General features: G+C 43.7%; 1 protein-coding gene across 3 annotated transcripts in view; it reads right to left on the minus strand.

Annotated features, from left to right (window-relative positions):
• Positions 1–1,374: 1,374 nt before the first annotated feature.
• Positions 1,375–25,572, minus strand: part of GLIS1 (GLIS family zinc finger 1) — a 149,510-nt gene continuing 125,312 nt past the window's right edge. For all 3 annotated transcript variants that reach the window (XM_040407359.1, XM_040407360.1, XM_040407361.1), the window contains exons 5-10: positions 19,451–19,561; positions 11,573–11,657; positions 10,014–10,146; positions 7,306–7,472; positions 4,392–4,481; positions 1,375–1,649 (exon numbers count right to left, since the gene is read on the minus strand). In XM_040407359.1, coding sequence (XP_040263293.1) covers positions 1,504–1,649; positions 4,392–4,481; positions 7,306–7,472; positions 10,014–10,146; positions 11,573–11,657; positions 19,451–19,561 — 732 coding nt within the window. In that variant the 3' untranslated portion in view covers positions 1,375–1,503. The remainder of the gene's footprint in view (positions 1,650–4,391; positions 4,482–7,305; positions 7,473–10,013; positions 10,147–11,572; positions 11,658–19,450; positions 19,562–25,572) is intronic.

The following is a 25,572-nucleotide window of genomic DNA, read 5'->3' on the forward strand; positions in this document are numbered from 1 at the left end:
CACACGACCGTTCTTGTGTTCCGTGTCCGTTCCGTTTTTCATGGTTTTCTGCGGACCCATTGACTTTTAATGGGCCCGTTGAAAACTCGGCTAATGCACTGTTTGTCATCCGCGTCCGTGATCCGTGGTTCCAGTCCGTCAAAAAAATATAACCTGTCCTATTTTTTTCACAGAAAAAATGGGACCAAATGGGGTCAATGGGACCGTGAAAAAACGCGGAGGCACACAAGATTGTCATCCGCGTCCGTTTTTTTCCTATCATTTGCATGGCAAACTTGACTTAGACTTTTTTTTTTACTTTCCTTCATGTCTGGTGATCCTCCAAAAATAAAGGAAGACACACGGAAACAAAAACGGATCACGGAACAACGGAACCCCATTTTGCAGAACGGAACACAACAACGGTCGTGTGCATGAGGCCTAATCCATATGCAAGTGACCAGTTAAGTGCACCAACGGCAGGTCCAAGCTGCTCTGTGCACCCTTGCTCCTCCTATCTCCTCTGTCAGCCCTGCCTCTCCTTCTTGATTGACCAGGGCAGGTTTCTACATAGTGATCTTGCCCGGCCCTGTCAATTAAAGGGTTTCTGTCACCAGAAATACTTAAATTAAACTGACTGACATTAGCGATGTGCTAATGTCAGCTGACCCTAACTAGCCTAGTCCTAGTTTTATCCATGCCCCCGTTACTGCATAAATGTAACTTTTATAATATGCAAATTAGCTTCTAGGAGCAGGGGGGAAGGGGGGGGGAGGCGTTGCTCCTGCTCCTAGAGGCTCCGTTCTCCCACCTCTGTCACCTCCCTCCAAGTCTTGATTGACAGGGCCAGGCACCGTTTGCATCCACCTGCCGGCCCTGAGTGCATGGTAAATCTCACGCCTGCGCCATGCCGTTCAGTATTAAGCGCAGGAGCAGTAAGGAAGTCGGCAGCCAGTGAGCGTCCTTCCTTCACTATGCCTGCGCCGAATACTAAACGGCATGGCGCAGGAGCGAGATTTACCATGCACTCAGGGCCGGCAGGTGGATGCAAACGCTGCCTGGCCCTGTCAATCAAAACTTGGAGGGAGGTTGGAGAACGGAGCCTCTAGGAGCAGGAGCAACGCCCCCCCCCCCCTCCTGCTTCTAGAAGCTAATTTGCATATTATAAAAGTTACATTTATGCAGTAACGGGGGCATGGATAAAACTAGGACTAGGCTAGTTAGGGTCAGCTGACATTAGCACATCGCTAATTTAGGTATTTCTGGTGACAAAAACCCTTCAAGGAGAGGGAGGGGCTGGCAGAGTCAGGGGAGGAGCAAGGGTGCACAAAGTGGATTGAGTCCGCCCTCGGTGCACTTAACTGCTCACTTGCATTTGGATTAAAAGTACTTGTTCTCCAGAATGAAGCAACATTTAGGGGAGCTTGGCTTACAAGGCATTGTGCCTGGTATAACAGTGAATCTCCTGGTGACAAACTCCCTTTAATAAGACTGTAGATCATGCGGTCCAGTGACGGGCAGGCTCTAAGTGTCGGTGTAAATGGACGGAATCTGGGGGATACAGTGATCAAAGGCAGCATTCGGAAAGAAGTCCCTTTCTTGGGAGCAGTTACTCCTGCCGTTTTCAGGGAGACAATTTCCGTCTGCATTAGTATTGTTGAATTCATACCCTGCGGACAGACAATATAATAAGACAATAATAATTTAGAGTAAAAATTACATTAAAGGGCATCTGTCAGCAGTTTTGTACCTATGAAACTGGCTGACCTGTTGCATGTGCACTTGGCATTTGTGTTGGTCCCATGTTCATATGTGCCCGCATTGCTGAGAAAAATAATGTTTTATTATATGCAAATGAGCCTCTAGGAGCAACAGGGGCGTTGCCATTACACCTAGAGGCTCTGCAAATGCTGCGCCCTCTGCACTTTGATTGACAGTACCAAGCAGGGTAAAAGTGATCACACCTGGCCCTGTCAATCAAAATGGAGAGGGTCTGGCAGTTTCAGAGAGAGCTGAGTCTCTAGGTGTAATGGTAACGCCCCCGTTGCTCCAAGAGGCTCATTTTCTTATATTACATCCCTTTTCTCAGCAATGCGGACACATATGAACATGGGACCAACACAGATGCCTTCAGCTGCCAAGCACACATGTAACAGGTCAGCCAGTGTCATAGGTTAAAAACTGCTGACAGATGCCCTTTATAAGTGTAAGAGTTGCTTATAGCATCCAATCAGGTTGCTGCAGAGTGTATACAGTATAGGCATGCATATATAGTTATGGTTCCTGTGTCCTAACTTAGGGACCATATTTTTAACAAATATATGATAAATAGATGCAGCACTTTTAGAGTGGGGCTCACATAAACCTAAATTATAACCTCTGTTAATATCAAAGACTGTGTGGCAGATGCCCGGGATCGTGAACCTGTTGGAATGTATACTCCTGCCAATGATATTTAGTAGAGAGCAAAATGTTCTGGATTTTGTGTTCTAAGTGAGGCTTCAAAAACAACAACTTCTAAGACCTATGTAGACATGCCGACCTACCTGATTTAGGTAGGGTATGTTCACAGGTGGTGGATATCAACAGAAAAATCCACAGCGTATTACAGCACCAGTAAGGTGGACTGGATTTTGCAACACATAGGGTGAAATCCACGGCAAATCTGCAGCAAAATCTTCAACAAATCAGCATGCAACACGTGTATTTTCTAGATCTGCAGCAGATTTTGGCAAAATACGCGTTGCACTTTTGAAGGGCAGGTTAAAAAATTATAAGTATTGTAATAGTTAAATACAATTTTGATACATGAGACCCACTGGATGGGGGAAATTATTCTGGGGGTCACTCTACATTTCATTGTACATATAGGTCACATCATAAGAACCGATTCATTGTGAGATAAGCCCAAGAAGTGATAGCCCTCAGAAGAAAGCTATTCTTTTCTGTTGAGACAGTCTTCTGCTGGACCTCATGGGCCATGTTGTTGTTCCATCAGAGCCTGCACCTACCGGAGGAGCATCTCCTCTAGTGGCCCGACCAGATGCCGGTACAACAGGCTGTCTCTCTGGTGCCGCCTATTGGATGGCTATCCTATAAGTCAATGTATGGCCCATTAAACAAGCTTTGGAACATGACTTTGGATATAAGGAAAATCCATAAGGCCCCTTTCACACGAACGATACGGATTGGCTCAGGGTGCGTTCAGTGAAACTCGCAAAATTTTGCAAGCAAGTTCAGTCAATTTTGTCTGCGATTGTGTTCCGTTTTTTTCCGTGCGGGTGCATTTTACCTGATCGGAAAACTCGCTTACATGAAAGGGGCCTAAAATAAGAACATTGACAGACAGCGGATTCTGAGTTTTTGCTGCTCATCGTTGCACAGCAGGCTACTGGTTGGCCGGGTGAGAGGTCTATAACGTGGATCTAGGGCAGGGAAAGTCAAGAGCATACTCTCCTGTGTAGACTGGTAGTCAGTCTCTCCTGTGTGGCTGACTTCCTGGGAACTACCAGATTACATTACCACCTATCAAATCCCTTCTGGCAGCATTCAGACACATCTCCTCCACACCAGTCTCCACCGTCCTTGTTCCTCTGTATGTGTCCTCACACACTTATCGCAGTTGAAAATATCAAAAGAGCAGTGATATGGTAGGTGTGTCCAAACAATGATTAGCTGCAGACTTATAAAACTCTCTTGGCTCACACTTACTGTCTATACTATCTGAGTGCACTGTGTGCAGACTCTCCAGTGTATTTCTATTAGAGGCATTTGCACACTGGTCTCCCCTGACTCACTGTCTATACCTGTGTTGGCTAACCTTCGGCACTCCAGCTGCTGTAAAACTACAACTCCCAGCATGCACACTTACTCAGCTGTTTTTTTTGTTACTCCCTTAGAAGTGAAATGAGGACTCTGGGAGTTGTAGTTTCAGAACAGCTGGAGTGCCGGAGGTTGCTGATCCCTGATCTAGGAGATGACATTTTTCCAGGTTGCCATAGTCTGCCAGTACCAGGCCCAAAATCCCAGAAACACCTGTCTGTGCATTTGGAATAGATTCTGGTTTTGGCTTATATCCCAAGCGTGTTCTAAGGCCAGACATTGACTTGTCGGGTAGCCACCCAATAGGTTGCACTAGAGAGACGGCTTATTGTCCTGGATAAAAGCTATTTTTTTAACATTTCATAGATTGGAGCATTGCCTCGCTAGCTTGGTGGTCTCCACATTTTTTTCATCTAAGCAAGCTTTTTAAGAGATGGCAATTTCCTATAGGGGAAAATATGATGGCATTCATAGCAGCCCGTCAGCTTCCATCTGTGATTTTATTATTGCATTGTGCTAGCTTTCAGACACGAGCCCAGATACACATCCTGCCTGCCGCTATTTTCTGGTCAGCACATAAAAGTCTGTACCTGTGTTCTGCGTGCATGGACCATGGTACCGGTCTGGATCTAGTGTCTGTCTGTAGCATTCTGGGTACTGCACAAAAGTGCCTTGAAATTCTGCCCCGAAAAAAAAAAAAAAAAAAACATTTTATACAGTCTGCTGCACTTAATACATTAGGCTTGTATCACACATTCAGATAAGAAGAACGGTAGCAGGGCGCCTTTTTGGATACGAGGCCCATTCAGTTGTAAAAAGGTTTATGAGATGAGGGGGAAAAAAATGATGTTTTTTTCCAGGAGCACCAAATCGGACTGTGAATGTTAAAGCTGCTAAGCCTTATTGAAGGCGGTATTCCCACCCTAGATATTTACAGCATATCCTGTAGATATGTCATAAATGTCGAATAAATGGGGTTCCCAATCCTGGGACCTACACCAGTCCAGAAAAGGCGCAACTGTTCCCATAAAGCTGAATGGAGAGATCCACGCATGTGCACGGCCAATTCTACATTCATTCTTCACTCTAATGCGGTGGGACGGGGGCAGAGGTCCCCCGTTCTTATGAAAAAGTGCTGGTCCCAAAAGTGGACCTTCATCTATTAGACATTTATGGCATATCCTGTCTAAGGTGAAAATACCCATTTAAAGGGACCAGGCAAATTGACCATAGTATTTGATCTGTAGGCAGCATCCTATCGAGTAGGAGGAATTGAGTGGATTGATATAAAGTTTTCTGGGAAAAGATTCAGTATAACTTGTCATATAGTGACACCTACACAGTCCTACCATTAGGACCGCCAATCTCCTCAATCTGATCTGCTTGTAGATCAGACACTATGTTCAATGTGACAGGTTCCTTTTAAAGTGAGTGAGGATCCTGTAGACGAAAGCAGACCTGTTTTTCCTATCTCAGACAATGCCTTTAAAGCATACCTAAACTTATAAAAAATAATAATAATAAAACATTTTAACTAAATGACTAAATTCGTTTTTCTAATATACTCACAGGCAGGAGAAGCGATGTGCTATGTGCGCTCCTGCCCTGCGCTTGCATTGCTCAGCTCTCCTAATAACCTGCACACCACATTGTTGCAGTCTATTAGCTGATCGGAGCGAGGGCAGGAGCTCTCATGACCTATCGCTTCTCCTGACTGTGCCCGCTCTGCTAAAGCCTGGCATAGCCCTTCTATTCCAAAATTTAGCAGAGAAGCTCTGGTACAGGCAGTAGGAGCCTGACCTGTATACCTGTCAGTGTGGCTCCAGGGGAATTCGTACTCCCATACACAGCAGTTTCTAAATTGCAATAGACCACCTGAACTTCAAGCGTCTATTTCGCTAGGAAGAGTAAAAAAAAATAATAAAGTATATTAGAAAAATTTATTTGATCACATTTATAATAGGTTTTATTAAAGTATATTTATAAGTTTAGGTACCCTTTAAATGGCACAAAGTTGTCAAGGTTGCCCATACTTTTCATTGCAGGTATATTTGATAAAAGCCACAAAAACGGCACATTTATGGCATGCTTTTATTTTCAAAAGCTGCAGCATATGTGATGTGTATGAATTTGTAATATCCTGTAAGCAAAAAGCTGCATATGCGTACAGTCTTATAGCATTCTTAAAGGGGTTGTCTCACTTCAGCAAGTGCCATTTATCATGTAGAGAAAGTGGATTTATGTTTTCATCATATTATACACTGATCGTTTTCATGCTTACGACCACCCTGTGGTGGTCATGCTTGCACACTAGAAAAAAACGCTGGCCTATGTGAGCTCCCACGCTCCCGGCCACCAAAGAGACCGGCACTTTTTACTATAATGCGCAAGCACGACCAGCACTGATGGATTGCAGGGTGGTCGTAACCATGGAAACGAGCAGTGTATGATGTGATGGAAAAATGAATCCAGCCAGCAAAGTAAGCAATATGGACAATCACAATACATTAGTGAGTGTCTTGTATTCACTTCCTCTACATGTTCAGTGCCACCTTCTGAAGTGAGACAACCCCTTTAAAGCGGGGTTCATGGTTACGACCTCTCTGCATTCCAGCAGCGTTGGCCATGCTTGAACACTATAGGAAAAAGCACCAACCACCAACCACGGTCTCAACCACCAGAGAGACCTGTACTTTTTCCTATAGTGTGCAAGCACGACCACTGCTGCTGGACTGCAGGGTGGTCGTAACCGTGGAAATGAGCAGTGTATAATGTGATGGGAAAATTAGTCCAGTCAGCAAAGGAGGCAATATGGACAATCACTATACATTAGTAAGTGCCTGGTATTAACTTTCTCTACATAATAAATGTCACTTGCTGAAGTGACACTACCCCTTTAAGAATGCTGTAAGACTGTATGCATATGCAGCTTTTTGCTTAGTTATTTACCCCAGATGTTATATTTTTGTGAATAGAATATTACAAATTCATACACATCGCATATGCTGCAGCTTTTGAAAATAAAAACATGCCATAAATGTGATCCTCTACTTTACCCCTGGATCCCCATTGACTGCATTGAGGTCCAGCAGTGATCTGGCCAATTTGCAGCATTTGCGCTGGATCTCCTAAACAAGGGTGTGAATGTAGCCTAATGGAAACTGTGCCTTCTGTCTGTTTACAGCAATTTGCACGCCTCATCTTTGATGCCTTTCACTCCACCATTCATCTAGTAAAACGAAGAAAGCAGTGTGGTAAGTCTTCTCACGGAAACATTTCAGTATGTCCCCATGCGGTTCTGGAATGTAGGATAATCCACAGCTACCCTGCGTCTTACGACTTGCACGTCTCCTTCCTGCTGGATCCACTTCTGGCTTTGGCTCAAGAAATTGCCACCTAAATGTGAACCCACCCTAAATTGACCTTTTTTGTTTCAGTGATATCACTGCATCATGAAATAATATATTTTTTTAAATAATGCTTTATAAAAATTAAAATGACTACCTTGCATCTGGGGACTGTGAAATGTGCGGTAATTTTTCCCCACTAAGGTCTGCTGTCCGTGGTGAGATTTGTGGTGGGAACCGGGAGAAGATCCTCGGTGTAGTAATGAAGATGAGACAGTAGACTTCATAGGGCTGGGAAGATGATTGAGAACATGCGGAGACATTCTATAAGACAAGAGAACGTTATCCTGTGAGATGCGGTACTATGGATTTCATACTCCTTTACCATGTTCTCCATAGACATGAATCACGTGCTTGTCCCTACCTTACTTATGCACAGACACCATTTACCTTGGCTTTCATATTTATTACTGTAGTGCTTTGTGTGCTAAGAACTGTTCATTTGCAAATCCCTTAGACAAGTATCACTTAAAGGGATTGTCCCACAAATAATATTCTACAGTTTTCAAACCAGCACCTAGATCTGAATACTTTTGTAATTGCATGTAATTCAAAATTTAGCACAGCCACTGAGTTATTCAATAAAATGTATCTGTATAGCGCCACCTGCTGTTAGTTTGTTTCTTACTTCTTTGACCTGCTCACTGAGATGGCCGCACATGCTCAGTTTCATCCTTCAACTGCCTCCTGAGCTGTGATAGGGAGAGCTGAGACACGCCCCCTTAGCTACAGCAGTAAAGACACTCCCCTTGAGCTGTCAGCTTGATAGAAATCTAGCAGAGCAATGAATGTGGAGATCTCTGGATCCATGACAAGCTTATTTTATTTTCCTAGGATGGATATGGACAGACCGGGGTGTCCCATGGTCAGATCTTCCTTTACTGATTAATGCTAAGAGCAGCGTTCAAGTGCAGCTCTCACTATGGAGGACAGCAGGTGTCTAGTGACGTCAGCTACTCTCACTCATTTCAATGGGCACCCTGCAAGCATTTTCATTGTGGTTACCCCACCAAACACTAAGTGATGCCCTTGCGATCTATCTTATTTTTTTTCCCACTGGTGAGTTTTAAAGGAGTTTTTTTCCAGGACCTGGATGTTGATGGCCCATCCTCAGGATATCAGATCATTGGGAAGGTTGGGGTAACTTTCAACATTCCCGCCAAAGCCGGCTGCTCTTTGAAGTGGCCGGCCACTCGTGGGAGCGATGTGCTCTCCTCATTGTCTACATGGGAAGGCCCCCCTGCATACTGTCTACTTAGAAGTGGTGATGCAGGGTATACCAACTCTGTTCTGGTTTGCGACCCACAGCTGATCAGAGTGTTGAGTCAGCTCCACACACAGATCTGATTTGATGGCCATCAAAATCCTGAACCTGGAAAATCCAAGTGCTAGGGCTACATCAATGTAGTGGGTCCTGGGCAAAGAACTTGGTGGTTTTGTCCTCCTTCCATCTTACTGGTGATATTCATTAACAGATAATTCTCACTAACCTCGGATGCCAACATATTCTGAGCCTCAGAATATGGAAGTCAAGGAGATTCTGCTTCCTTGGAAGACTCCATTACATGATGTTATTGAATATAGCAATCATGATGATGACATTTTTTGTATCGGGAAAGTACTAGATGGGGATGGTTGGTGGAGGCTCCTGGAACAATTGCCTTCTGCCCTCCCCGGTGGTTGCACATTAGGACCATATTTTTTGGTAGTGTACCACCCAAGTGGTGGCTGGGTGATAGACGTTATTTAATTCTCTTGCTACCGTGACCGCATTGATGTTAATTGGTGCTCGTGCTTTAAGCGTTTGCGGTAATGTGTCGATTTACTCGTTGGTTAGTAAAATATGTCTATAAAAGGTTGTCAGGCCTCTCCATTGAGGAGCTCCACGCTGAATGTTAGTGCTGTAAGCTGCACGTTTCCTGAGCCGTTCAGACATTAATCACTGCGGCTCCCCGAATATATTGTACCTCATGGTCTTCAATCATTAAGACGAATATTGTAACAAACTGACCACTCTCCACGACTCTGACCACCGGCCTCCCTCCCCCAGAGTAAACAGCCTTCACGATGCTGTCACATCCTGCCTGAACATTTGCAAGTAAATTAGCAGGCAATTTTACAGAAATATTTAAATGTCTAGCGTTATGAGGGAAAGGGGGAGATTGCGCTTATTTTGGCACAGACCATGGCACACAATTTAACCCTTTCAATCTTGTACATAGTTTTTCACAGATGCCGACCAAATGAATGACCTACTGCAGAACAATATGGTATTAAAGGAGTTTTCTGACATTTTAATACTGATCACCTATCTTCAGTATCTGATTGGTGGGGGTCTGACACCCAGGACCCCCGCCGATCAGCTGTTTGAGACTGTTAGTACTGTACTGTAAGGGCTAATGTACATGACTGTGCCCGTATTGCGGGTCCGCAATATACGGGCACTGGCCGTGTGCACCCCGCATCACAGATGCGGATCCATTCAAGTGATCCATTCAATACGGAAGGTCCAGTGCGGAACGGAGGCACTGAACCCCACAAAAGCACTACGGAGTGCTTCTGTGGGGTTTCTCTCCGCGCCTCTGCACCACAAAAAAATAGAACATGTTCCTTTTTTTTTTTGCGGTGCGGAAAGATCACGAACCCATTCAAGTTGAATCCGCATGGATGTTACCCGTGCATTGGGGACCGCAAATTGCGGTCCCCAATGCACAGAACGGCCGTGTGCATGAGCCCTAAAATGGAGCAGGTTTTCTGTGCTGAATCCGCACCCCAAAAATCCAACTTCTCCACCTTTGAACATACCTCTCGAGAGTGCTCTCAGCCACCGACAGCAGACAGCTGCTAGGAGAATCCAATGCAGAACAGCGTGATGAAACAGGGGACAGTAAACCTGGACTTGCTAAGTTCTGGTTATTAGAGCACAGACTGTATAACCCTGGAATATAAAGCAACATATCAAGGGTCACCTATCAGTATAGAAATGCTGTATAAAGATGGGCTGCCACAAAACATTGTTCTCTTTGGTCCCATCTTGTATATTGCTGTAAGGACCCACTCACACGACAGTATTTTTGCTCCGCCTCTGATCTGTGTTTTTTTAAGTTCGGAAGGAGACCCATTAATTTCAAAGGGTCTGCAAAAAATACAGTATGTATGTATTCTGCAGCTCCACAAAAAAGATAGAACAAGTCCTGTTCTTGTCCGTTTTGCGGACATAAATAGGCATTGTTACAATCCACAAAAAAGGTTGTAACACAGATGTCATCCATATTTTTTGCGGGCTACAAAATACATACGGTCGTGTGAATGCACCCTTAAAGAAGCCGTCCGATCCACTGCCTTCCGGGCGGTCTATGTTTGTGGGCAGCAGACTATACGAGCCATGCCATTTTCTAATGAGGCCTTCACAAGTGCATTGAAAGTGGAGGTGTGACTTGTAGTGCCCGGGCCCCACCTAAAATGTGCTTTATATATTAATGGTGACTTCATATGAGACAAAGGGACTTTTGGCCTCCCCCAGTCGAAGTGGGACTGCTGCCTCCCCCTATTCAACCTGTGCATCTTGGACAGCCCAAGATTGGAGACCACTGCCACAATCTATATAAAAGGCCACGTCACTAAATCACGGATGTGTGCTGTCTGTGTTCTCCACGGACAGCATATTTACCAATTGACTTTAATGCATGTGTTCACACATCAGTGGTTTTCCGTGGGTTCATGTGGACACCACGGGAGCATGCAGTATCTTGTCTATGATTCCAGATCCCTCACGCACATTATAGTGCATCCGTGGCACCCGTCTTCTGTAAGTGATTTTCACGGACCATGCATAAAAGATGCTCTGGAAAATTACGTTTTAGCCTAGCAGTGTCCGTGGAACACAGATGACACACAGAGGGCAAAAATCGTGGACATCTTCACAAATGAGCCACTGGCCGTCTCGTCACGGATGTCACCATGGACACAGACGTGTGAATGAGGTCTAATAGCTCCCACTCCAGAAGAGGATTTGGATGCAACTTGCATACCCGGTGTATCTAAACTGGCAGCAAATAAATATTCAAGAAATAAAATGCTTTCGGCATATTAATATTGTGTCTATTCTGACATGAAATAAGTGATTTCACCTGAGATATAAACAAGTAATAATCTGCTGATGAAAGCTTCGAGACGTCACCTCGAACTCCCAGCAGCCATTATAGGGTTAAGGGATTATTCCCAGGATATCATTGTATTTACCATTATGATTAATGGCTAGAAAACAAAGGCTTATCCATCTGTGTGTAATTAACTGTTTGCCGGCTGCCACGTGGTCAGCGATCTGCGTATAGCATGGTATAGTGAAGTGGAGTATACTGTACCTGTCAGCATGTCACACGGTCTCGTGCCATTGATAATATCATTTGTGATGGCTTTCGCCCATTTTCCGTCCAGTGTATGGTGTGCCTGTAAGAAAAACCTTCCGTGAAAGATTTATCCACATATAGAAAGGAAATGGAAGATTTAGGTCTTGTCAGGTAGATCGATGCCATAGCAAGTCTCATCAATGTCAGGGACATTCCAGTACTGTAGGTTTAGGTATTAAAAAAGTCCAAAAGCTCCATAAGAAATGCAAGGCCACCTGCACACGAGTGCGGGTGAATGCACATAAGATCCACACAAATGTCTTTGCGGATTTACAGTGCCTTGCAAAAGTATTCACCCCCCTTGACTTTTTTAGTATTTTGTCTCACGGACCGGGCAAGGAGGGCATTAATCAGAGAGGCAGCACAGAGACCTAAGGTAACCCTGGAGGAGATGCAGAGTTCCACAGCAGAGACTGGAGTATCTGTACACAGGACGACAATAAGCCGTACGCTCCATAGAGTCGGGCTTTATGGCAGAGTGGCCAGAAGAAAGCCATTACTTTCAGCTAAATACAAAAAGGGACATTGTGAATTTGCGAAAAGGCATGTGGGAGACTCCCAAAATGCATGGAGGAGGGTGCTCTGGTCTGATGAGACTAAAATTGAACTTTTCGGCCATCAAAGAAAACGCTATGTCTGGCACAAACCCAGCACATCACATCACCCAAAGAACACCATCCCCACAGTGAGACATGGTGGTGGAGGCATCATGCTGGGGGGATGGGACTGGGAAACTGGTCAGAGTTAAGGGAAGGGTGGATCGTGCTAAATAGAGGGAGATTCTTGAGCAGAACCTGTACCACTCTGTGCGTGATCTGAGGCTAGGACGGAGGTTCACCTTCCAGCAGGACAATGACCCCAAACACTTGAGTGGTTTAAGGGGAAACATGTAAATGTGTTGGAATGGCCGAGTCACAGCCCAAATCTCAATCCAATAGGAAATCTGTGGTCAGACTTAAGGATTGCTGTTCACAAGCGCAAACCATCCAACTTGAAGGAGCTGGAGCAGTTTTGCAAGGAGGAATGGGCAAAAATCCCAGTGGTAAGACTTATCCAAAGCGACTTGGAGCTGTGATTGATGCACAAGGTGGCTCTACAAAGTACTGACCTTAGGGGGGTGAATAGTTATGCACATTGACTTTTTCTGTTATTTTGTCCTATTTGTTGTTTTCTTCACAATAAAAAAAAAACATTTCATAGTTGTGGGCATGTTCTGTAAATGAAATTATGCAAATCCTCAAACGATCCATGTTAATTCCAGGTTGTGAGGCACCAAAATACAAAAAAAGTCAAGGGGGTGAATACTTTTGCAAGGCACTGTAGGTGCGTTTCTGTACTACATCCAGTGTTTGGTGCAGATTTGATGCGGTTTTGCCACAGATCTCACCCTTCATTGTAAAAGGGTGAAATCCCCAGCTAAAACCTCAAAGACAGAAATCCGCAGCAGGTCAATTTCCACCAGAAAAAAATCGGCAAAGTGTACATGAGATTGTGTAATCTCATACCCTTTATTTGTACTCTATTACGCTGCTGTTTTCAGGTGACCTGACCTGAGGGTGCATTCACAAACAGCAGGTTTTTTTTCAGAAACGTATGCATCTGAAAATGAGTTTCAGCCATCTGAATGGGGCTGAGCTGCAATACCAAGCACAACCACTACACAATGTACAGCGCTGTGCTTGGTAAACACGGAGAAGGCTGCAGCACTCATCTGAGCACCACGGCCTCTTCAGAGAGCTGATCGACGGCGGTGCTAGATGCTTGCTGGACTCCTGCGGATTAGATATTGATGACCTATCCTGAGGATAGGCCATCAATACTGAACACCCGGTAGACTCCTTTTAAGAGATTGTCTTGGGATGACAACCGTTGGCTAAGGGCCCTACTAGGCATACAGATATCATATGAGGGTGTTCTCGTGCTCGTGTGTTCCCTCTATGAGTCAGAAAGCAGAGCCACTATGTAAGGGCAGCTCCTGCTCTCGTGGGTCCAGCACCTTTCGTGCATAAGGATTCATACACACCACATTTATTGTTTGACGTTAAATGTATCTGCTTTAGAAAAACACTTGTGTTTAACGAATCTTTAGGTATCTATAGACAAAAAAAACACATGCCAAAAGTGAATATGTCTTCTCTATTTCATCCTCTACGTTTTTTGGATGGAGAACACAGATAACCGCTATTCCATCCAGCTAAAAAAAAAAACAGATCTGGGCCTTTTTTTTTTGTAGCTGATGAAAATGAAGAACAGGTCCTTTTTTTTTTGCCGGATCAGTCATAAAAATTGACATTAGTTTACATAAGTTTTTGGAATGTATCCAAGTTTATCCCAAAAACTGAGGCCTTACATGCTGGCCATTCAGAGATTACTGATAGAAAACGGGGGCCCATTTGGAGGCGCTTCTATAATGGAATCCACATCACGCCATTATTCCAATGTTTACATATGACTGCTTCCGGAACTGAAGAAATCTCCTCTTCAAGGTAAGATACACAATGGTGTTACTCTGCTATTTTTTTTAACCCTTGGGCTTGATGCACACAACCATATTTTTATTCAGTGTGCTTTCCGTTTTTTCAGACGGGGTCTCCTTAAACAGACCAGCTACATATGGAGGCTAATGTCCCCAGGCTTAGTTAAAAAGTCGGATTTTGACTCCTAGGGACCCACTTCCACAACATGGTTCTCTTTCCTTGGGAGCTAAGACTGGATATGGCTTCGTGCATGAAGCCTTAGATAAGTGGATGAGACGTTTAGATGTGCCTTAAAGGGGTCGTCTCACTTCAGCCAATGGCATTTATCATGTAGAGAAAGTTAATACAAGCCACTTACTAATGTATTGTGATCCTCCATATTGCCTCCTTTGCTGGTTGATTCATTTTTCCATAGCATTATAAACTTCTCGTTTCCAGGGGTTATGACCACCCTGCAATCCATCAGTGGTGGTCTTGCTTGCACTCTATAGAAAAAGCACCAGCCTCTTTGGTGGCCGGGACCACGGGCACTTACATAGGCACGCATGTGCAGCAGCCCCCATCCCGGCCACCTTGTATCTGCACTGCAGCGGTGGTCGTAACCCCTGGATATGAGCAGTGTATAATGTGATGGAAAAATTAATGAAGCCAGCAAAGGAGGCAACATGGAGAATCACAATACATTAGTAAGTGCCTGGTATTAACTTTCTATACATGATAAATGCCATTTTCTGAAGTGAGACAACCCCTTTAACCTCTTCAGGACACATGACGTACCGGTACGTCATGTTGTCCTAGTACTTAAGGACACATGACGTACCGGTACGTCATGTATGGTTCCGATCACCGGCGGGCGGTGATCGGAACCCGGTGCCTGCTCAAATCATTGAGCAGGCACCTTGGCTAGATGCGACTGGGGGTCCTGTGACCCCCCCATGTCGGCGATCGCAGCAAATCGCAAGTCAATTTAGACCTGCGGTTTGCTGCGGTTTCGGAAGTTTCTGATCCCCGCGGTCTGCTGCCCTCTTTGTTATCTGCCGGCGGGCGCAGCGGGGAGGGCGGGTGGCGGTGCGGGCGGTGCTTGGGGGGGCGGGCAGGCATGCCATCATCCGCCCGCCCCCTGTCTCAGGATAGCCGAGCGGTTTGCAGACACTCTGCTCGAAACGCCTGACATCTGTGCTGGCACAGATGCCATGCGTTTAACCCCTTCCATGCCGCGGTCCGTAGGGACCGCTGTATGGAAAAAGGTTAAGAGGGAGGGAGCTCCCTCCCTCTCCCATCGGGGGCTGCTGTGCCTTTTCAGCCCCCGATGGGAGAGGGAAGGGGCCCCCCTCCCTCCTCATCACCCACTGCTCTGCTGTGGCAGCGAGTGATGGGTACCATGGCAACCGGACGCCTTCACAGGCGTCCGGCTGTCCATGGTAGTGATCAGAGGCTGTCCATGGTGCTGATTAGACTTCTGCTAAAGGCAGAAGTCTAATCAGACTTTGTAAAGTGGAAATACAGTACAGTACACTATATAGTGTACTGTACTGTATTATACAGACATCAGACCCACTGGATCTTCAAGAACCAAGTGGGTCTGGGTCCAAAAAAAGTAAAAATCAAAAAACACATTTATCACTGATTAAAAATGAAAAAAAAAAAATTCCCTACACATGTTTGATATCACCGCATCCGTAACGACCTGATCTATAAAACGGTCATGTTACTTTACCCAAACAGTGAACGCCATAAAAATAAAAAACTATGATGAAATTGAAATTTTGCCCACCTTACTTCCCAAAAAAGGTCGTATGTACGCCAAAATAGTACCAATCAAACCGTCACCTCATCCCGCAATAAATGAGACCCTACCTAAGATAATCGCCCAAAAACTGAAAAAACTATGGCTCTCAGAATATGGAGACACTAAAACATGATTTTTTTGTTTTTGTTTCAAAAATGAAATAATTGTGTAAAAAAGTATACATATTAGGTATCGCCGCGTCCGTAATAACTTGCTCTATAAAAATATCACATGACCTAACCCCTCGGGTGAATACGGTGTAAAAAACGGTGTAAAAAAAGCTATTTTTGTCACCTTACATCACAAAAAGTGTAATAGCAAGCGATCAAAAAGTCATACGCACCCCAAAATAGTGCCAATCAAACCGTCATCTCATCCCGCAAAAATCATACCCTACCCAAGATATTTGCCCAAAAACTGAAAAAACTATGTCTCTCAGACTATGGAGACACTAAAAACATGATTTTTTTTTTTCAAAAATGAAATCATTGTGTAAAACTTACATAAATAAAAAAATAGTATACATATTAGGTATCGCCGCGTCCGTGACAACCTGCTCTGTAAAAATATTACATGATCTAACCTGTCAGATGAATGTTGAAAATAACAAAAAATAAAAACGGTGCCAAAACAGCTATTTCTTGTTACCTTGCCTCACAAAAAGTGTAATATAGAGCAACCAAAAATCATATGTACCCTAAACTAGTACCAACAATACTGCCACCCTATTCCGTAGTTTCTAAAATGGGGTCACTTTTTTGGAGTTTCTACTCTAGGGGTGCATCAGGGGGGCTTCAAATGGGACATGGTGTCAAAAAAAACTGCTAAATCTGCCTTCCAAAACCGTATGGCATTCCTTTCCTTCTGCACCCTGCTGTGTGCCCGTACAGCGGTTTACGACCACATATGGGGTGTTTCTGTAAACTACAGAATCAGAGCCATAAATATTGAGTTTTGTTTGGCTGTTAACCCTTGCTTTGTAACTGGAAAAAAATTATTAAAATGGAAAATCTGCCAAAAAAGTGACATTTTGAAATTTTATCTCTATTTTCCATTAAAGGGTTAACAAAGTTTGTAAAATCAGTTTTGAATACCTTAAGGGGTGTAGTTTCTTAGATGGGGTCACTTTTATGGAGTTTCTACTCTAGGGGTGCATCAGGGGGGCTTCAAATGGGACATGGTGTCAAAAAAAAAACTGTCCAGCAAAATCTGCCTTCCAAAAACCATACGGCGCACCTTTCCCTCTACGCCCTACTGTGTGCCCGTACAGTAGTTTATGGCCACATATGGGGTGTTTCTGCAAACTACAGGATCGGGGCAATAAATATAGCATTTTGTTTGGCTGTTAACCCTTGCTTTGTTACTGGAAAAACTGGATTAAAATGGAAATTTTGCCAAAGAATTGAAATTCTCAAATTTCATCTCCATTTGCCAATAACTCTTGTGCAACACCTAAAGGGTTAACAAAGTTTGTAAACTCAGTTTTGAATACCTTGAGGGGTGTGGTTTCTAGAATGGGGTATTTTTGGGTGGTTTCTTATGTAAGCCTCACAAAGTGACTTCAGACCTGAACTGGTCCCTAAAAATTGGGTTTTTGAAAATTTCAGAAAAATTTCAAGATTTGCTTCTAAACTTCTAAGCCTTGTAACATCCCCCAAAAATAAAATATCATTCCCAAATTGATCCAAACATGAAGTAGACATATGGGGAATGTAAAGTAATAACTATTTTTGTAGGTATTACTATGTATTATAGAAGTAGAGAAAATTAAACTTGAAAATTTGAAATTTTTTAGAAATTTCTGCTAAATTTGGTATTTTTTTTTTACTTCATTTTACCAGTGTCATGAAGTACAATATGTGACGAAAAAACTGTCTCAGAATGGCCTGGATAAGTCAAAGTGTTTTAAAGTTGCCACCACTTAAAGTGACACTGGTCAGATTTGCAAAAAATGGCCTGGTCCTTAAGGTGAAATAAGGCTGTGTCCCAAAGGGGTTAACGAAACGTTCATAGCCTTTATTGAGTAATACATTTCAATTAGGATGAAACCGAAGATGAAGACCATACCACTAGTCCTTAAATTACTGGATAATATGTTTTCACATTATATTATTCAGTCTGAGGAAAGACCTAGCCAAACTCAATTCTTTCACCCTTTACGCTAAATCCCCGCTAAAACCTACAAATAATTCAGCTGCAGAGTTTCTGTCTATGTGGATGTGGTCGGGCAGTAAGCCAGCATATGGTTTACATCTAGCCAGTTAATGCAAGAGGGATAAGAATGACAGGCTGCGGCAAACAGAAAAAACATGGCTAACAGCAAGTACCCTCGATACGTGTGCCCGGTATTCACGACTACACATATCTATGTGAGTCTGACCCCTGGCTCTCCAGCTACAACTCCAGGTGCCATGTTTCCAGACGTAGTTTGCTAATAGCTCTAGAGCCTCAGATTGGAAACCACTGCTATAAGGGCTCATTCACACAGTTGTAAGTATGGTCTATAGAGGCCCCCTACCTGCAAGGGATGACCACCGAAAGCCAAGTGGGATATGCTTTCCCCCTTCGTGAATCTCAGACAAAGGGTCTGTTCTTGTTGGCTGACAGCATTGCAGTATACACTGCTCGTTTCCAGGGGTTATGACTACCCTGTAATCCAGCAGCGGTGGTCGTGCTTGCACACTATAGAAAAAATAGCTGGCCTCTATGGTGGCCAGGACCGCGGGGGCGCACATAGGCACGTATGCATACTAAAGCTTTATATTTCCATATTTACCAACCTTGAAGTTTGTAAGCTCCAGCCCTGGGAACCTATTGGGAATGCCCACTTATGGACGGGTTCGTACATAAGCCTCACTCGTCTTTTGATTTTATTACCCTGGTCAGCCTGGATTTGCCAGGAATGTCGCTGAAAATTATGGACAGCCCCTGCAAACTCGGTAATGTTGGCAATTATGTACTTTCTTCATGTGGTTAGGATGTCAGGTTACTGTTTTTGTTAGTGTGCTCTGTTCTATCTGTTTTCATGGGTAAGGCCTCATGCACGTGCCCGTATATGTTTTGCAGTACACAAACCGCGGATCCGCAAAACACAGATCCCGGCCATGTGACTGTTGCCATATTTTTTTTATTTACCGTCTGTAGAAATGTCCTATCGTTGTCTGCAAAAAAGACAAGGATAGGACATGTTCTATCTTTTCTGTGAAGCCGTGGAACGGACATGCGGATGTGGACAGCACATTGTTCGCATCTTTTGCGTCCCCACTGAAACGAATCAATGAATCTTTTGCAGATCGGACGCAGACCGCAAATACAGTCGCGTGCATGGGACCTAAATCGGATGCAGGTTTTTATGGAGTGGAAGCATGGCTGGCATTTTTTGAAGTGAACCTGTCACCGTGAAATGCAGTGCAGTCTGCAGACTCACTACATATGGCGGCACCTAGCAGTGGTGTCTTTGCAAAAAGATGATCTATTTTTTATACTTTATACCTTCAAATTGCAGTCCAGTATCTCACAGATGTCTTATTATTGCAGATGCCTTTTCTATATACTTAGGTCTTGTACCTTATTGCGTAGCTGTTGCTCTTTTACTGTGTGCGCCTTCACGTGTTTCCGTAGCGAGCTTGGGTCCGTGTAACGCTTACAGCAGCCAGGTATCTGACAGGCGTACGGCTTCTGTGCCAATAATCGGAAAAATAGAGGACATTTTATTTTTCAATTAATATGAACAGTACTGTGAAAGTATACATACCCTTATACAGGTACATGCAATATAATTCAATAATGGGACAGTTTAAAGGGGTTTTCCAAGACTTTTATACCCCAGGATCTGATCGATGGGGGTCCTACATCCGGGACCCCCACCGATCAGCTGTTTGAGAAGGCAGCAGCACTTGGAGTAGCGCTGCGGCCTTCGCGCTGCTTCCTCTAGGCCATGTGATGACACGTTCATCGGTCACATGGCCTAGGAGCAGCTCAGCCCCATTGAAGTGAATAGGGCTAAGCTTCAATACCAAGCACAGCCGCTATACAATGTACGGCGCTGTGCTTGGTGAGCACGGTGAAAGCCAAAGCGCTACTGTGGGTGCTGGTGCCTTTTCAGCTGATTGGCGGGGGTCCCGGGTGTCAGAACCCCACCGATCAGGTACTGAGGGTCTATCCAGAGGATAGGTCATCAGTATTTAAATCTCGTAGTAAATGAGGTTGTAAATCATACAGGCACTGTGTTCCATCAGGGTTGGGGGGTTTTCTGATGGTAAAAATAGTATACCTGCTATTAAAAACACAGGGACCCCAGTGGAAACTTAATGGAATCCAATGTAAGTCAGTAGGAAAAATAGGGATTCATTGACCCTGCTCTGTCAGTGGCTGCTAAATCAATGGGGTCACCGTCAAACCTGAATCAGAGGTGGACCCCGAACCTTTCAGATAGGTAAACCCCTTTAAAAGGGAACTTGTCAGGTGCAGAGTTTTGGTTATCAAACCATCAGCAAGCTGCTATAGTGGGTGTTAATACCTTTCTGCATGTGAGATCACTCATTTTACTATAAGGGGGAAAACGTACATTTAAAACCGCTGTGCGCCGCTCACGACTGGTCACTTGGGTGGTGCTGGCTGTTCGCACGTCCACTCTGCCTTGATTGACGTCCCACTTGGCACAGCTAGCACTTACATCACACAAGTGGGACATCAATCAAGGCAGAATGGGCGTGCGAACAGCCAGCAGCAAATAGTGCTTTTTATTCATTCTTTTTCTCCCTCCTAGTCAAAAGAGCGATTTCAACAGGGGCACGACAAGAAGGTGATTTACAAGTACTACAGCAGCATGTCTGTGGTTTGATAACCAAAACTCTGCTCCTGTCAGGTTTGGTTTAAAGGGCATCTGTCAGCAGTTTTATACCTATGAAGCTGGCTGACCTGTTACACGTGCATTTGGCAGCTGAAGGCGTCTGTGTTGGTCCCATGTTCATATGTGCCCGCATTACTGAGAAAAATTATGGTTTAATATATGCAAATGATCTTCTAGGAGCAACGGGGGCGTTACCATTACACCTAGAGGCTCTGCTCTCTCTGCAACTGCCGCACCCTCTGCACTCTGACAGGACAAGGCAGTGAAAACATGATCACGCCTGCTTGGACCTGCAGAGGATGCGGCAGTTGCAGAGAGAGCTGAGCCTCTAAGTGTAATGGTAACGCCTCCATTGCTCGTTTGCATTTATTAAAACCTCATTTTTCTCAGCAATGTGGGCACATATGAACATGGGACCAACACAGATGTCTTCAGCTGCCAAGTGCACATGTAACAGGTCAGCCAGTGTCATAGGTACAAATCTGCTGACAGATGCCCTTTAAGAACAGAAGCCATGATGGTAACATTAACAGAACCAATTTCTTACCCGTCGAAACTTTCCATTTTATGTATAATCAGCCATATTACATTGGGCGCTAATGTACAGCATCTCAATTCTTGTATTATGTATCTATATAATGCTAACGGTATACAGGCAGCACCTTTTCTAAAAGACACCAAAGATAAAAAGTGGAGCAGCAAATGCATGATTTGATTGGTTTCCACAGACAACTTTTCCACTTAAAGGGACATTTCTGTCAGAAAGGGTCATTTTTTAACTCAATAATAATAGAAAACATTTATTTTTTTTAGTTTTTGGTTGTTTTTCCCTTTCATTTCAGAAGTCCTATACCATTGAAAATTACATAATTTTTTAAATAAAAAATATATAAAAATATCATCCTACTGTAGCAGTCAGCACCAATGAAAAGATCTCCTATATAGGTTCGGTTTCTATTGGCAGTTTACTGCTGCTGTGATAGGAAGATTGTATTATTATCATGTAGACAGTAGAAGAGATCAATTGTTCTTTTGATAGCCCTCGTGTCCACAGAGGAGCATTGCCCTGATCAGTGTCCCCCTTCCCTCTCTGGCCACAGCGATGGTCTGACTGAGGGAGTTAAACAAGGTTTTTTGCTGTGCAAAAAGTCAAAACAAAGAGGGCGTTAAAGAGCCAGGACAGGATAAAAAATACATGGATTGACCTCAAAAAATTATGTGCAGGAAACCATCCACCCATTTTTTTGGGGTAAAAAATAAAAAAATAATTACAATATTCAGATATAAACTGATAATATTGTAAGCCCTCACGGACAGGGTCCTGTTTTCTTTTGTACCAGTTTGTAACTTGTCCTGTTCATGTTTATTGTATTATTGTTGATTCGCTATTATGTATGTGCACCCCTTTTCAGATGTACAGCGCCATGGAATGAATGACGCTTTAATAATAAATAATGGGTGATTTAAAAAAAAAATTGATTGTTGTGTTCACACTGGCTTTTTATTTGGGACCCTGGTTATGGATCTGTGCTCACCTTTGTGACTTTATAAAATCATTTATTAACCGAAGCCAGATATGATGCAATGCAGTAACTGTAATCATCTTTCCCCTATGTATAATACATTTACCAGGTTCATGTTACAGAAACAACAAAAAGATAAAAGGAATGTTTTACCTTACCTTTCTGCGGATACAGAATATTATATGTCAGAGCACAGAGAAAGAAGACAGGTATATACGTTAATAAAGAGACAGGTATGTCAGTAAAGAGACAGGTACTGTATATACATTAGTAAAGAGACAGGTACATACATCAGTAAAGAGACAGGTACATACGTCAGTAAAGAGACAGGTACATACGTTATTACAGAGACAGGTACATACGTCAGTAAAGAGACAGGTATATACATCAGTAAAGAGACAGGTACATACGTCAGTAAAGAGACAGGTACATACGTCAGTAAAGAGACAGGTACATACGTCAGTAAAGAGACAGGTATATACATCAGTAAAGAGACAGGTACATACGTTATTACAGAGACAGGTATATACGTCAGTAAAGAGACAGGTATATACATCAGTAAAGAGACAGGTACATACGTTATTACAGAGACAGGTACATACGTCAGTAAAGAGACAGGTACATACGTTAGTAAAGAGACAGGTACATACGTTATTACAGAGACAGGTACATACGTTATTACAGAGACAGGTACATACGTCAGTAAAGAGACAGGTACATACGTTAGTAAAGAGACAGGTACATACGTTAGTAAAGAGACAGGTACATACGTTAGTAAAGAGACAGGTACATACGTTATTACAGAGACAGGTACATACGTTAGTAAAGAGACAGGTACATACGTTAGTAAAGAGACAGGTACATACGTTAGTAAAGAGACAGGTATATACGTTATTACAGAGACAGGTACATATGTCAGTAAAGAGACAGGTATATACGTTATTACAGAGACAGGTACATACGTTAGTAAAGAGACAGGTACATACGTTATTACAGAGACAGGTACATACGTTATTACAGAGACAGGTACATACGTCAGTAAAGAGACAGGTACATACATTATTACAGAGACAGGTACATACATCAGTAAAGAGACAGGTATATACGTTATTACAGAGACAGGTACATACGTCAGTAAAGAGGTAGATATACATGTTAGTAAAGAGACTGGTATATACAATATGTTATTACAGAGACAGGCAGGGGCTGACTGGCCATAGACCCTACTGGGAAATCTCTCGGTGTGAGGATGCCCGGCTGCCCGAACCCCCGTTATGCACATTTTTACAAGTCATATTAAGCAGTTATGCCTCATGCACACATCCGTATCTGTTTTGAGGTCTGCAAATCACGGAACTGCAAAATACGGATACGGTCTGTGTGCCCTCCCCATTATTTTTGCACACCCAATGAAGATCTGTGTGCTTTCCGCATCCGTATGTCCGTTCTGCAAAAAGATAGAACATGTCCTGTATTTGGTGGCAAAATGTGGACCACGGACTCTTTCAAGTCCATGGGTCTGCAAAAAAAGCGGATGCAACATGGATGGTAGCTGTATTTTGAGGATCTGACTACAACTGGCAGACTGCAAAATACATACATACATCCAGTGGTCAGCATGAGGCCGTAATATGTGAAAAGCTTTCTACAAAGTTTCAAGTGTAAGATTTTTCCCCTTGAGGATTCATTGAACCCTTCAGTCGGTTAATGTGCCACGCAGCACAGCGGCCTATTCAGGGGTGGCCAACCTGCGGCCCTCCAGCTGTTGCAAAACTACAACTCCCATCATGCCCGGACAGTCTACAGCTATCAGCCTACAGCAGGGCATTGTGGGAGTTGTAGTTTCACAACAGCTGGAGAGCCGCAGGTTGGCCATGCCTGCGCCTATGCCGTGTTATGTAAACTGGCACACAAGACCACCATATTACGTTACACGTGATTGTTTACAAGTAAACAGCGCCAGCATTTATTAATTCATAGATATCTCATTAAATATAGATCATTGTACGTTTTTTCTGCTTTGGCTCCAGCGCTGTGTTTAGTAAGGTTACAGTCCTACATGCCCAGTAATCCTTTTTAGTCTAATTTATGAAATGAATAAATGTATAACATTTGATTCTATTCACATTTTTATTGCTTTGTTTTCCTTACTTTGCATTCTGGGCAGCGCGACATATCATGCTCTCATAGCGCTCACTATTAATATTCAGGCCAAAAATCTATGTGGGTGTGTCAGGAAAAGAAATTTTGGTTTAATTAAGGCTACATTCACACTTGCGGCAGTGTGATCCGGCAAGCAGTTCCGTCGTCGGAACTGCCCGCCGATCTGGATGGGACTCAAAGCATTTGTGGGACGCATCCGGATGCGGATCCGTCTCACAAATGCATTGCGAGAACGGATCCGTCTCTCCGCTTGTCATGCGGACAGACGGATCCGTCTTGTATCTTTTTTCCCATTTTTACTGGTCTGCGCATGGATCCGGCATTCCGGTATTTTGAATGCCGGATCCGGCACTAATACATTCCTATGGGGAAAAATGCCGGATCCGGCATTTAGGCAAGTCTTCCGTTTTTTGTGCCGGAGATAAAACCGTAGCATGCTACGGTTTTCTCTTTTGCCTGATCAGTCAAAATGACTGAACTGAAGACATCCTGATGCATCCTGAACGGATTGCTCTCCATTCAGAATGCATTAGGATAAAACTGATCAGTTCTTCTCCGGTATAGAACCCCTAGGACGGAACTCTATGCCAGAAAAGAAAAACGCTAGTGTGAAAGTGCCCTAAGAGACTATGTTGACGAATAAATATGATCTGTCTGGACGTTTAGGTAGAATACATACATCCAGGGTCGGACTGAGAGTGATCTGGGCTCGGACAATAAAGGTTATGGACCACTTACCAGTCACTGTAGCTATGATACACCTAAAGAGGTTGTCCAGGCTTTTAATATTCTCAGAATAGGTTATCAATGTCAGATCGGTGGGGGTCCCACACCCGGCACCCCTGCTGTTTGAGGAGACGGTGCGCGCAGTTCGCACGTGCTGTATCCTTTCTCTCTTCCTGTCCGCTGTTGCTGTCCCATAGACATACAGCAGTGGACAGGAAGAGAGAAGTGAAACGGCACGTGCGAACTGCGCGCACCATCTCCTCCTACTGCTGATCGGCGGGGTGCCAGGTGTCAAACCCTTGCCGATCTGATATTGATGACCTATCCTGAGGATAGGTCATCAATATTAAAAGCCCGGAGAACCTCTTTTTTGTGAGATCATAAAATGCATTTGAGGAGCACTTATCTTATGCATTTTTGTACTT

The sequence above is a fragment of the Bufo bufo genome, chromosome 9 (genome assembly GCF_905171765.1).
Source record: "Bufo bufo chromosome 9, aBufBuf1.1, whole genome shotgun sequence".
Lineage (NCBI taxonomy): Eukaryota > Metazoa > Chordata > Amphibia > Anura > Bufonidae > Bufo > Bufo bufo.